The sequence below is a fragment of the Aquarana catesbeiana genome, linkage group LG02, assembly GCF_042186555.1.
Source record: "Aquarana catesbeiana isolate 2022-GZ linkage group LG02, ASM4218655v1, whole genome shotgun sequence".
Lineage (NCBI taxonomy): Eukaryota > Metazoa > Chordata > Amphibia > Anura > Ranidae > Aquarana > Aquarana catesbeiana.
In genome coordinates, this window is record NC_133325.1 from 275,154,885 (window position 1) to 275,168,958 (window position 14,074).

At 42.0% G+C, this 14,074-nt stretch overlaps 1 protein-coding gene across 1 annotated transcript; it reads right to left on the reverse strand.

The window, feature by feature from the left end:
- Positions 1–424: 424 nt before the first annotated feature.
- On the reverse strand, positions 425–5,472 carry ZIC2 (Zic family member 2). Its single transcript, XM_073614443.1, has 3 exons — positions 3,323–5,472; positions 1,784–1,947; positions 425–1,587 (listed from the first exon to the last, which is right to left on the reverse strand). Exons 1-3 carry the CDS (start codon positions 4,446–4,448, stop codon positions 1,378–1,380), a joined length of 1,500 nt encoding a protein of 499 aa, XP_073470544.1. The 5' UTR covers positions 4,449–5,472; the 3' UTR covers positions 425–1,377.
- Positions 5,473–14,074: the final 8,602 nt, after the last annotated feature.

Genomic DNA, 14,074 nt, shown 5'->3' on the forward strand with positions numbered 1-14,074 from the left:
TGCTAAGAACAGGAGCTCGCTTCTCTCCCTCTCATAGCAAGACTTGTAATGTTTTATCCGCTACAAACCCAGAAGCCTATGAGGATTTTTTTTTAACACGTTTTGTTCACTAAATAGCTATGACAATGTACTGCTGTATCGTTTCAATTTCTGATTGTCGCCTAATTAATGGGAATTGCGTCCACCTTCAGCACAGAATGCGAGAGCATTAAACTATTTCCTTAAATAGCATATTTTACAGCCTTTTATATTAAAATATATACGTCAGGCAGTGAAAATGACTATGTTTTCCTGCTAATGTATTTTATAACCCACGTCTCTCTCCAATCTCTGGAATCCTTTGATTTGTTAGAATATAGCAGATGATGACAATGCTTGTAAACTCAAATTTTTACACCCTGGACACAGACGGAATAATACATGCAGTTTCAACACAATTTATTATAGGTCTGTATGCATTTACTCTCAAAACAAGTCACAGAAAGGATGAAACCACTTTAAATAAGAAAGAAAAAAAAAATCTGAGAACAATTTATGCTCACAATTGTACATATTTATAATTAAGAAACATTCTTTATAAATAGTGTTTCCTCTGTAGCAAGTTAATGCCATAATTTAATTACAAATGGATAAATATGGTAAGGACTATGTACAGGAGAAAGGACTGCACAACGTTGAATCCCCCCTTCCCCACGGGTCTCTCAAACAGTCACCACCAACAAACTGAACTGGAGAAAGCACAGAAAACGTCACGTGAAACAGAAAATGACATTCACAAGCCTGTGTATAAAGGGGACTGCCTTCTGGAACTCCAAAAAACACAGGAGAAACTTTGGCACGGAGTTTTATTATTTCCCAGTCCAGTTGCATGAACATTTACAATCATGTTTCTTCTAGAAAAAAAAAAAAAAGACACAATACCAATAGCACGACACACAAAGGAATATACAAAAATAAAAACTAGGGGGAAAACCCCTCCTTCGCTGTATTTGTAGACTGATGAATTAAAAGTCCTGCACTTGTTATGTGAAGCTGTATATACAACCGGATAAAACCGCTATACAACAAGTAGATTAAAATGTCCTCTTCATCTCAACCAAGAGAAGTGAACTATGTACAGTGTAAGATGGGTAGAAATGGAGGGGGTGGGCAGAGTAAAATCATTTGCTCTTCTTTGGGGTAGAAGGATGGGAGAATAAATAGATTCTTATCGGGTACACACATACACACTCTCGCTCTCATTTTTGATAGGATTGTGCAGTTTAATCCTTCCCAGGAATGTCCACTTGGTCGTGTTAGAACGGTAGCTGGTGAATGTGGAGTGCTGTATTGTCTCTGGTGGCCTCCAAAATGTCCCACTAGAGCCAGCGGTGGCCCCTACACATACCATTCATTGAAATTTGAGGACAGGGGCCCCGCGGCGCCGCTGGCTACACTGTGCACTGCAGACACTGCGGCCCCCGCGGGGGACAGGTTGGTACTTTGTGTCTCTGTGTTGGGTGACACCAGGCCTGGGGGAGTAGAAGACTCATAGCCGGAGCTGGCAGCTGGAGACGACTCTGAACCTTGAGGGGAAGACTCGTGCACCTAGAAGAGAAGAGAATAGAAGCCTGTGAATGTGGGTTCAGAAAAATGCCATAACAACAAGGAAATCATGTCTTTACCGATGAATCAGAATAGGAGACAATATTAGCCATTAATGGATGTAGCATTTGGAGTAAAAACTGTTAGGATTAGCAGAATTATCCAGGCCAGCGTGCTGGTGGATGAGGCAGGCCCTTACCTTCATGTGTTTCCGCAGAGAACTGGGGTGAGTGTACGATTTGTCGCACATCTTGCACAGGTAGGGCTTATCCGAAGTGTGAACGTGCATGTGCTTCTTTCTGTCACTGCTGTTCGCGAATCTTCTGTCACAGCCTTCAAATTCACATTGGAAAGGCTTCTCCCCTGGAAATAGACAATTCAGTCATTATACACACGTCCACACCACTGCCATAAACGAAGGCTACATTACAATCCAGCTTGTTGAAACCAAAGCACACAGATGTAAATACCGCAGGCTCATTTCCTCAGTTTAGTAAACCATGCAAGTTGAATTCAAGGTCGAATTCCCTTCCCCATCAGTTTGGAAATAGATGCTAATTGTTGATTCATTTGCAAACAGTTTAGGAGGAGATTGTTCTACTGATGCTCCCAGGTGGGGTAAACAAGCGCCTTGTAAAGGGCTAAACATATTTAAAATGCTTTCATTTGATTTTCACAGCCAGTCCCTTCCCCCTCTCACTACATATCCAAATGTTATGTTGTTTGGAGCAATTTAGAGGTGTGATAACTCAAATATCCTCCATTTGGAGGGAATCCACTTAGCATTAAATTCCATTAGCACCTAAATTGTTTTAAGCGACATCTGTTCAGATACTACGAGTTTAAAATGTAGACTTTCCATGCTAAGAAATGCCCTTTATTTTAAACCTTGTTAAATCTTGTCTCACACCTACAATCAATCCCAACACATCGGCCTCACATGTCTTTTTATTTTCCTAATAGTAAAATGTTTACAGACACTCTGCCCGAAAAAAGGTGTGACATCGGCTTTCGAAATTCATGCAAAAATAAACTCGATAGAGAATTCCTGAAAATAGCATCGATATTTAGAAAAATTCCACCAAGGCAAAGTTAGCATTCATATAAAAAAAAAAAAAAAAAAAAAAAGATTATCTCTTTATATATATTATATATCTCTATCTATCTATCTATCTATATATATATATATATATATAATATAATAATAATAATAATAATATGTATATGCACACACCATAATATAATATATACACACACAACCCAAAATAAATAGTAATATAACAATAGCAATATTATTATCATTAATAATAATAGAAGACCCCTGTAATATACACGACTACTAATAAAACTGGATATAGGAAACCTATTATTTTCACTAGTGTGGATATAAGATCTTGTCATTCACGTGGTAAACCGATAATAAAGAAATAGTTAACATTAGGTCGTTCCCACATAAGGAATCAGCGAAATATTACACCGAAACTGCAGGAATTATTATTATAAAAACGAAAGGTTGGCAATCCCAGAGTAAGCATCTGAATGATCCTCAGGAAAGCCATCATGGCAGGTAGGATTAAGCCGTGAATTTTGGAATAATATCTAAGCGAAGATCATCCTAAGCAGCGATGTTCGTTTAGGGTGTCAGATCGGCCACATATACAGTAGAAATGTGTTAATATTTTGATTATTTTTTAGGTTAAGTGAATTGTAAGTAAAGAGGTTTTTTGAGGGCACCTACCTGTATGAGTCCTTTTGTGGATTTTAAGGTTTTCTGATCGGGCAAAGACCTTGCCACATCCAGGGAAGGGGCATGGGAAAGGCTTCTCCCCAGTGTGAACTCTGATGTGGTTGACCAGTTTGTATTTGGCTTTGAATGGTTTTCCCTCCCTGGGACATTCCTCCCAGAAGCAGATGTGGTTGCTCTGCTCGGGGCCCCCGACATGTTCCACAGACACATGGGTGACCAGCTCGTGCATGGTGCTAAAAGTCTTATTGCAGCCTTTCTTGGGGTTGCTGAGTTGTTCGGGTTCAACCCACTTGCAGATGAGCTCCTGCTTGATGCATTGTTGTCTCATGTACCTGAAGAAAGCCCCCGGGTGGTGGTGGTGATGATGGTGGTGTGCAGCCATGTTCATGCCCATGTTCATTGGGCCATACTGGTTGTGCAGTTGTGCAGCAGTGTAGGGGTCCCCTCTGGGGCTGGACACCTGGCGGTACTGGTCCGTCCTTCCGAACACCTCTCCGGGCAGACCCAGTCTCATTTGTCCACCGAGAGCGTTCTGGGAAGCTGCGGCATGCTGCTCATGGATCCCAGGGAATAGCAGGTGGCTCTGTGGGTGCTCCCCATGTGATAGCTGGTGATGGTGGGGGTGATGGTGCAGGCTGCCTGCTGGGGGCCCAAATAAGCCATGCTGGCCCCCTCCTGCAGCGGCAGCCCCCTCTGCAAAGCCTCTCCCGCGGAATATGAAGTCTCGGGGGCTGTTGAATGCGGCGCCCGTGTAGGCGGCATGCGGAGCCAGGGCAGACGTGGGGTACCCCGCCTGGGAAGTGAAGGCTGAGCTTTGCCCCGGCGGGGACAAATCATGAGGTCCACTGCTCCCTGCCACCCCAGCCGAGCCGGCTCCACCTCCACTGCTTCCACCGTTGCCCCCTCCAGAGCCCCCCGCAGGGTTCAGCTTGAAAGCCCCCATGTGCGCCGGTTCCACGAAGCTGTTCTGAGCCAGGCTCAGCTCCCTCTCCTGCATCTCTGCGGCGGCCGCCGCCGCTGCCGCCACCGCGGCGTGATGGTGGTGATGATGGTGGTGATGCCGGGCAAAGGTGCCCACACCCAGGGCCGGGAACTGAGGGCCAGCGTCCAGCAACATCTCCCACAGTCTGTAGGGGGGAGGGTGTCAGTCACCTGTCTTAGATCAGGACGATAGAGACTTTACAAAGGAGATCAGATACAGCCGAACAATCAAATGTATATTATCCAAGGAGAGCTTCACCACCAGATCACAGGAGCCTGTCCATGGCCAATGTCCTGAGCTCAATGCAATGGGATCATTATCATTCCAAATGGCCCTCCTCAGTCGGGGAAGTCGGCTCAGATTCCCCCCAGATGAACGATCGGGCGGCAGATGCTCCTCTCTCTCCTCTTCTTCTTTCTTTAAGTTGCTGCTCTGGGTGGTGGGAGGAGGGCTGTCAGAGGAGGAGGGGTCCTAAGAGGAGGGGGAGGGGGCACAACACAAACAAGCAGAAAAGAAAAGTGATAGCACACAACGTGGAGGGAGCAGCTCACAAGCCAGCCAAGCAATGCACGGGAATCGGCCGATCCTCAGCTACTCATTGTCCGAACAACACTTTTCCTCCTTCCCGTCGCTTTTGTTTGCTTTTCTATTCAGTAGATGTAGTTAGTGTGGGGCTTTTGTTGTGCTGGCGGCTCTATGTTTTGTGTAGTGTTTTTTTTTTTTTTATAGTTGTTTTTCCCCCCGATGACACCCCCTCCTCTGCTGTCTGCTCTACCCTCTTACTGGACTGCCGACCGCACTCACCACCGCCCCTCTTTAACAGCTGCCCGGCCAGGCTCTGCCCGCTCTCCTATTGGCTGTACACACTGGAGACATGTTTGGAGCTCTTCCCAAATCTCCTGCCAATCACAAGCTCCGCCCCTCCCACCCCTCTGGCTGCAGCTCTGGGCACATGAAGCTCTCCATCGATTTCCTAGCTTTTATCTCCCTGTCATAGAAAAAAAAGGGCTCCACGCAAAAACAAATCCACAGTTCATTCATTTCCTGGTGACACCCTAGACGGTTAGCAGGCAATACAAATCATGAATTGTATAGAGATTGGGGGCCAATTGGAACATCATATTGCTAAATCTTTCCAAAATTGTATTATGTGTTCAACGAAAGAGGACCGTGAGATCGTTTAATAGCACATATCGTCCTGTAAATGGAATATGAATAAACTGTAAGGTGTATCAAACGTATTCAACTCAGAAAATTGGGAATTTGAGTTGGTACATAGTGCTGAATATTCTTTCCATGTAATATTTCCAACAGGCAGCATTGTCATATTTGTAGATTAAGTGTATGAGGTCCATTGACCAGCCTCTATGTTCTGGTGTGTAAATATACATATATTCCTCGTTTATAAATTCCATTCATAGCACACACCTATGTGCAGCCCAACAGTCACTAGAATACCTATTTATATGGAGGAAATCTGGAATCAGTCATCTGATACACCAGGTAGAAAATAAAGCAAAATAAATACACAAGGTGTTATGGTGATCAGATTATTATGATTGTGGAGGCTCTTTATTGCTATGGAGGTTCTGTATTACTATTCTAAAAGCCTGCGTTAATAAACTGTATTTCCATGCAAGTCTGTATCATTTGTAACCAGCGAATGTTACTGGGACTAGCAGTACCCTTCTCTCTCCATCCATCAATCCATCCATCCACCCAGATGGCATAATATTGTGTGATGTAATGTTAGCTGCCTGTGGCTATACGTGTACACGACTCTTGTGATATTTATAGTGTCGATGAATGCTAGGAGGGGGATACTATTGCACATTAATGAAAACAAAGCCGCACCCATAGCAGCACAATGCAATAAGAGCTCTGATGTGCCTCCAACCCCGGCAACGCTCAGCCAGTTCCAGAAATGGGGACTTCCACAATGCCCAACCTGGAGCCCACTGTGGGCCCAGGCACGCCTTGGTCTGGCTGCTCTGAGGTCACATCTAGGGGAGACACCCAGACACCCACCAAACCATGGCTGGCTGGATCCTTCCCCGCCAAGAGGAGATTGATATAACCAGCAAGCAGATAGACACAAAGATAAGTGTCCCTGATAATAGAAAGACATTGATCTGTAAATAAAGGCATGATCAGACCCTCTCACTAATTACTGTTTGTTTAGAGAGCTGAAGGCGCATAAACAATTACAAGTGTGAGCACAAGTGCGAGTTTAACCAAGAACCACCGAGCATAAATAAATCACGGCTAGATGATTATAATGGAAAGGGGTAGTAACTGGTCTACTGGCACTGACTGATTTTATACTGCAGAGGAGTAGTAACTGGTCTCCTGGTCCTGTGGTTTTATACTGGAGAGGGGTAGTATTGGTCTCCTGGCCCTATGATTTTTTTTACTGGAGAGGAGTAGTAACTGGTCTCCTGGCACTGTCAGATTTTATACTGCAGAGGAGTAATAACTGGTCTCCTGGCACTGCCTGATTTTATACTGCAAAGGAGTAGTAACTGGTCTCCTGACACTGCCTGATTTTATACTGCAAAGGAGTAGTAACTGGTCTCCTGACACTGCCTGATTTTATACTGCAAAGGAGTAGTAACTGGTCTCCTGACACTGCCTGATTTTATACTGCAGAGGAGTAGTAACTGGTCTCCTGGCCCTATGATTTTATACTGGAGAGGGGTAGTATTGGTCTCCTGGCCCTATGATTTTGTTTACTGGAGAGGAGTAGTAACTGGTCTACTGGCACTGTCAGATTTTATACTGCAGAGGAGTAATAACTGGTCTCCTGGCACTGCCTGATTTTGTACTGCAAAGGAGTAGTAACTGGTCTCCTGACACTGCCTGATTTTAGACTGGAGAGGAGTAGTAACTGGTCTCCTGGCACTGCCTAATTTTATACTGCAGAGGAGTAGTAACTGGTCTCCTGGCTCTACCTGATATTATACTGGCGAGGGGCAGTAACCCCTGGCACTGCTTAAGTTTATACTGGCGAGGGGTAGTAACTGGTCTCTTAGCACTAACTGATTTTATACTGCAGAGGAGTGGTAACTGGTCTCCTGGCACTGCAGAATTTATACTGCAGAGGAGTAGTAACTTGTCTCCTGGCCCTACCTGATATTATACTAGAGAGGGATAGTAATTGGCCTCCTGGCCCTGCCTGATTTTATACTGGGAAGAAGTAGTAATTGGTCTCCTGGCACTGCCTGATTTTACACTGCAGAGGAGTAGTAACTGGTCTCCTGGCACTGCCTGATTTTGTACTGGAGAGAAGTAGTAACCAGTGTCCTGGTACTGACTTATTTTACTAAAGAGGAGTAGTAACTGATATAGTGCCACTGATTGGTTTCGTACTGGAGAGAGCTAGTAAATGTTCTGCTGGCACTGCTTTTTATTTCTTTTATTGGAGATGAGTAATAACTGGTCTCATGGCAATTCCTGATTTTATACTGCAGATAAGGAAATAACTTGTTTCCTGGTAATTCCTGATTTTATACTGCAGATGAAATATGGTCTCCTGGCACTGCCTGATTTTATACTGCAGTGGAGTAGTAACTTGTGTCCTGACACTGATTTTATACTAAAGAGGAGTAGTAACTGATCTAGTGCCACTGACTGGTTTCATACTGGAGAGAGCTAGTAAATGGTCTACTGGCACTGCCTCGTTATACTGTAGAGGGATAGTAACTGGTCTGCTGGCACTGTTTTTCCTTTTCTTTTCTTTTTTTTATTGGAGAGGAGTAGTAACTGGTCTCCTGGCAAATCCTGATTTTATACTGCAGATGAGGAAATAACTGATCTCCTTGCATTGCTTAATTTTATGCTGTAGATGAGTAGTAACTGGTCTAGTGGCACTGCTGGCACTGCTTTTGTTTTTTGTTTTTTTGTTTTTGTTTTTTATTGGAGATGAGTAGTAACTGGTCTCCTGGCACTGTCTGATTTGATAATAGAAAGGGGTAGCAACTGGGCTTCTGACACTGCCAGGCTATACTAGAGAGGGGTTATAATTGATCCCCTGGCACTGACTGATTATACTGCTAGATTATACTGGAGAGTGGTCTGCTCTCCTGGCACTGCCTGATTATTCTAAATAGTGGTGGTATCTGCTCTTCTGGCACTGCCTAATATTTGATACTGCTATATTCACTTGAGATGGGTATTATCTGCTCTCTTGGCACTGCCTAATAGTTTATACTGCTATATTTACTGGAGAGGGGTTGTATTTGCTCTCCTAGCACTGTTTAATTATACGAAGTGGTGGTATCTGCTCTTCTGGCACTGCCTAATATTTGTACTGCTATATTTACTAGAGAGGAGTAATATTTGCTCTCATGGCACTGTCTAAATATAATGGTAGTAATTGGTCGTCTGATACTGTTTTTATTTTAATAGAGAATATTAATAACTGGTCTTTTGGATCTGCTTGTTTTTTAATGCTATTGGTGAGAGGTAGTAACTGGTTTCCTAACCTGCCTGGTACATCTAGATGATGCTGGGAAGAGTAGTAAAACAAACAGGTGAGGAAGAACTCCACCTAAAATAATTACCAAGGACTAAGCAGCGTATAAAGGTATCTGTAATGCAAAATTCATAACAGTACAAAATATGGATTTAAAAAATTCCACCACTAACTAGTCCCCTTGCCCTACCTATTTATAATACTAGATGATACTGAAGGGAGACTTTGGCCTCCTGACACAACCTGATTATAATGCTATAGTATAGATTATACTGGAAAAGGTTAGTAACTTATCTTCCTGCCACTGCCTGGTTATACTACATTGGAATAGTAGTAACTGGTCTCCGGGAACTGAATGGTTATACTACTAGATGGTACTGAAAAGTACTGAAGAGTGGTAGTAACCGTTCTCCTGGTACTGCTTAGACATACTGCTACATTATACTATAGAGGTGTAGTAACTGGTCTCCGCGCACTGCCTGTTTCTGATGTTAAATTATACTGGGGAGGGGTAGTACCTATCCTACTGGCACTGCCTGGATCTCTGTTTGCCAGCTTCGCCCATCAGCATGTATCCTAACACATCATCCCAAATAAAGATGCTCTGCTTTTACCAAGGCAAATGGCGTGTATGCAGAGCAGCAAAGTGTCCTCTGAAATCAGGCGTTTAGTAGAAGCCATCGGTGGCACAGTGCAATTCCCACATGAAAGTGCTTACCTTTCTTCGGCCTTTCTCTTCCTCTCCCTGCTAGATTTCTGTCTGGTGCTGTGTGTGCAGCTTCAGGAGCTTTCCCAGATAAAGTTTAGGGGGGATTCTTTAATTGCACACAGAGACCCCGCAGGCTGGTGTGTATTTGCTATTCTTTCAGGGCTGCAGTCCTACTCACTCTGCAGGACACAGAGGAGCTGATCCAAGTTCAAAGTCACTTCTGCCGTCCCTCCTAAGAAGTGCTTTATTTCTCTTCAAACCACAGAGCCCCCTTCCCCCGTGTCACAGGGTGAGAAGGGAAGAAAACACAGGCTCCAATCATTTCTGCAGCCACTACCAGGGACTTGAGCTGTTTTTGTTTGAAGGAAAGAGACGACCGTTAAACTTCAGATACTTTTTTTTAGGAGTTTTTCTCCAGTTTCTTGAAGCACAAGTTATATCAGAGCTGCAGATGACGGGTAACGATTGTGTGCTTTTTATTTTCATATTGCCTGCTTTCTGCCTTTGGTGATATTAAACATTGCCGGCGCCTACAATCTTTATGTGTGCTGTATAGGGAAATGAGTCGGCATCTGAAGCCAGTATAAATTATTATCATTTTTTAGACATCATAAAAGTATAGAGCAGAGCTTTGCGTGTGTTGTGTATTACAAAGGGTCTATTGAAGGTTACAGAAGTATTCAGTCCTAAATGAAAAACACGAGAAACTGCTGGCTGATAAGTATCATTGCAAGTTTCTATACAGTTATCTGCCTGGCATGGTATTTATTATAAACAAATTTCAATGCTCGTCCCCATATGGTATGCATTGTGAGAGAGCACAGATGAAAAGAAGAACAGGCCGCACCGTTGTCTGTGTGACAGGACCTCCGAATGTCAACATGGTCATCAGAGGCCTATTAGGTTACAGGTTCCCTTTGATTGTCTGACCTCAGGTCACTCCGAGGGTATTCGACCTGTGACCGCACACAGACCACATAGGATGTGCCACTATCAGGCTGCGGCTGGAGTGCAATGTGCAAGAAGGAACTCGTGAAAGTCTTTGCCAAGCCTGTAATGTTTTAGAGACGCTTTAATGGCCAGCAGACAGACCGAGCTGCCACCTCGACCATATTTATTACTTCGCACCGATCCCCTGTGGAATAGAAGAAAAACGTGATAACTTGTCACCTGCTGCTAGCATGCTTTATACCACTTATTAAAATGTCCCGCTATAATCGCCTTCTAAGTCTTTTCTAGATTTATTATTATCATTATTATCATCTCTGCTTTCCAGTCCTCCTGGGAATGAATAGGAAACCATCAAAAAAATGTCCCACTTCTCTTACTGCCATACATAGACTATCTATCTATCTATCTATCTATCTATCTATCTATCTATCTATCTATCTATCTCAACAAAAAATCATCTATATCCTATAGATTAACTATCTATCTCATCGGAAAAATGTTGAAAATGTGTACTGCTATACCTAGATTATCTCTGGTATACCTAGATTATTCTCTATTTCTTTCTCTCTTTCTTTTTCACACCCTTTACTGCAAAACCAAGACTATCTATCCAAAAGTGTTTACTGCCATACCCAGGGTTTATCTATCTAGAAATGTAATTACATCTTTTACGGTCACATATTGTATCTATCTATTCACATCTTTTGCTGCTATACCTTGATCATCTATCTATCTAATTAGAAATGTAATCACGTCTTTTACGGTCATACCTAGATTTTCTATCTATCCATCCATCCAATTAGAAATGTTTTCACACTCTTGCTGCTAAGCCTAGATTTCTATCTATCTATCTATCTATCTATCTATCTATCTATCTATCTATCTATCTATCTATCTATCTATTCAGAAAACTATTCACATCTTTTACTGTCAAACCTGGACTGTCTATTACTGCCATATCTATCTATCTATCTATCTATCTATCTATCTATCTATCTATCTATCTATCTATCTATCTATCTATCTATCTATCTATCTATCTATCCAGTTAGAGAATTATTCACATAATTGTACTGCCATTCCCAGCCCCTCTCTCTTGCTCTGTCTCTGTATTCTTTTTATCTTCATGTGATGCTGCCCTGATCAGTAACAACTAATCCTGCAGTCTAATCGATCATCTAAAAAGCTTCATGGTTGAGTGTTATGTTAGCTATACATACACTTAAAGTACAGGGATCTGCCCTGACTATAAAATACTATGAAATACTGACAAATGAAGCTGTGTATTTCTGCTGGTGGCTGCTGTAGCTGTCCAGTATTCAGGGTTGATACGACTAACAAATGAGTTTCAGGGGGCTAAGGAGGCAATTTATGCTGTCACTCATAAATAACAGGACATATGTTAACCATATTGCTCTAACACGTAAACCCGTCAACATGTCGCTGTTTGATACATCTTTACAACTTTACAAAGGCCTTACACCGGGACGGTTATCTTTCAGCAGCACACATGTGGCTGGGGGGAACGTGATGATGATAAAAACAACAACATACCTGGTGCCTGAACTGACCAGTGCTTATATGGCCTACTTCTACAGCTGTTTAGGGAATATAGTACAGTACATATATAAGAGTATTATTTTTATACTGGATGTATAAAGCACCAACAGTTTGTGCAGCGCTTAAGGGAAACAATACGCTGTTTAGAAGGCCTTGCACATAAGAGCTTACAATCTAATAGGGCAGTATTTAGCAGCACATGCTCGGTATATGCATACAATGGCTATAAATCCAGTTCAGTTTAGTAAATACAACAAACTTACATTTCACATTAGGCTTATGGTTAGCACAATTACTTATCATAGTGCTGAACACTATTCACACCGTATGTATTTTTTTTTGGGTGATCTTATGTTGGTTGTGAGTAGATTCCCATTGATCAAAGTTTATGTAGGTGGTTATTTACTGCAATTACTTATTAGCCTTGTGAATTTGTCTTCACTTCCGAACACTCAGTCATTTGCAGCAGAATTAAAAAATAGGAACTGCTGTTGTACAGAATTGGAGCAAGCATGGTTTCAGTGGGCTACATTTAACAATAAATAAATAAATAGTGGTCGCACTGCGAAATTTCCGAATAGCATGCTAGTCTGTTTACATGATGGAAAGGAGAAGGCAGTTTGGGGCCATTCTCAAATCCCCACTTTTTTCTAAGAACGACTCACTTACTGGGGGACGTTCTAAACAACCAGAAGGGTTAAAGAGACCCCCTTAATCAGATCCTTAATGGGATACACTGGTAGTTCTTCCAGAGAAGTCATTTACATACTGGACTCATATTGTACTGCACTTCAGATACCTATAGGGGAGGTGCAGGGGAGATACAGACTTGGGGCATCCAAAGCGGTAACATAACTTTAGTAAATCAGCCACAAGATTTGTTCCAGTCAGTACATTACCCCAAAGAGCAACTTTTGTTTCTGATTGACTTTATCCTGATATAGAACATCCTGATTTGCCATTTCTGAGATATACAAACATCCCATAAATACACAGTTTACAGTTATGCAGCAATGATCACGGAAATGAAATGATGAGATAAAAATTAGATAGATAAATAAAAAATACATAACTATACCGGCCATGCTTTATAAAACACAGCATGCGTGCCTCTGCATTTTATTTTGCCTATAAAAAGTAGATTTATCACTCTTATTGGAATTCATTAAATCGATGACAGGTACCCAGCATGCAGAGTTTAACACGAGGTATGGATGTGGGCTTGAGCCAGATCCACAAGCCAACCTCACACCAGCATTTCTTTTTACAAGTTTTCCACCACACATTAAATTTCAAGTCATTATATAAAACTATGGACACGTGCTCACCAGCAAATACAAATAAAACATTTTAGGGGGTGTGTAGATGGAATTACCGGAGATAATTATTTTATAACTGTTTACAGTATTAAATCAATCTATCAATCTATCTATCTATCTATCTATCTATCTATCTATCTATCTATTTATCTATCATAATTTCTATGTTTGCTATTATATTGTTTTTTGGGCAAACATTTCCTGGATAAAATATGCCCTGTGTGTAGCCCTTTCAATAAAAACCTTTTTACGTTCTTTACTATATTTAAATATGACATTTCGAAACATTTAAAATAGTTTCCGACCTGATAAAACAAGTGAATGAATTGGGGTTTTACTAAAAAAAAAAAGCTCTCCGAATGTTTCTGTGTAAATAAATGACACCTGAGCCGCTGAGATTAGCGATATATAATTTCAATAAAAATTTCTGGATGGCGATGATATGAAAAACATTTGTGGATTCGTGTCCTTTTCAGAAATAAGACTTTGACCCCTAGAAATCACCTGCTATATTAATACAGTAAGGATTTGGGTGACTGCATTGTGTGCAGCTGCTTATATGTCACCTGGAGCCAAGGATAAAAAGAAGCCTGTAGCCCGGAGCAATTAGCTTTCATCAGCTCTGAGATGAGGATTTAAAAAGTAAAAATAAAATAGCATGTGGAAATAGCACGGTAGTAGGAAATGTGACTAAAATACGCGTTGGGTACACAGAGATAATACCCTCATTTAGGGGTCACGGCTGTCC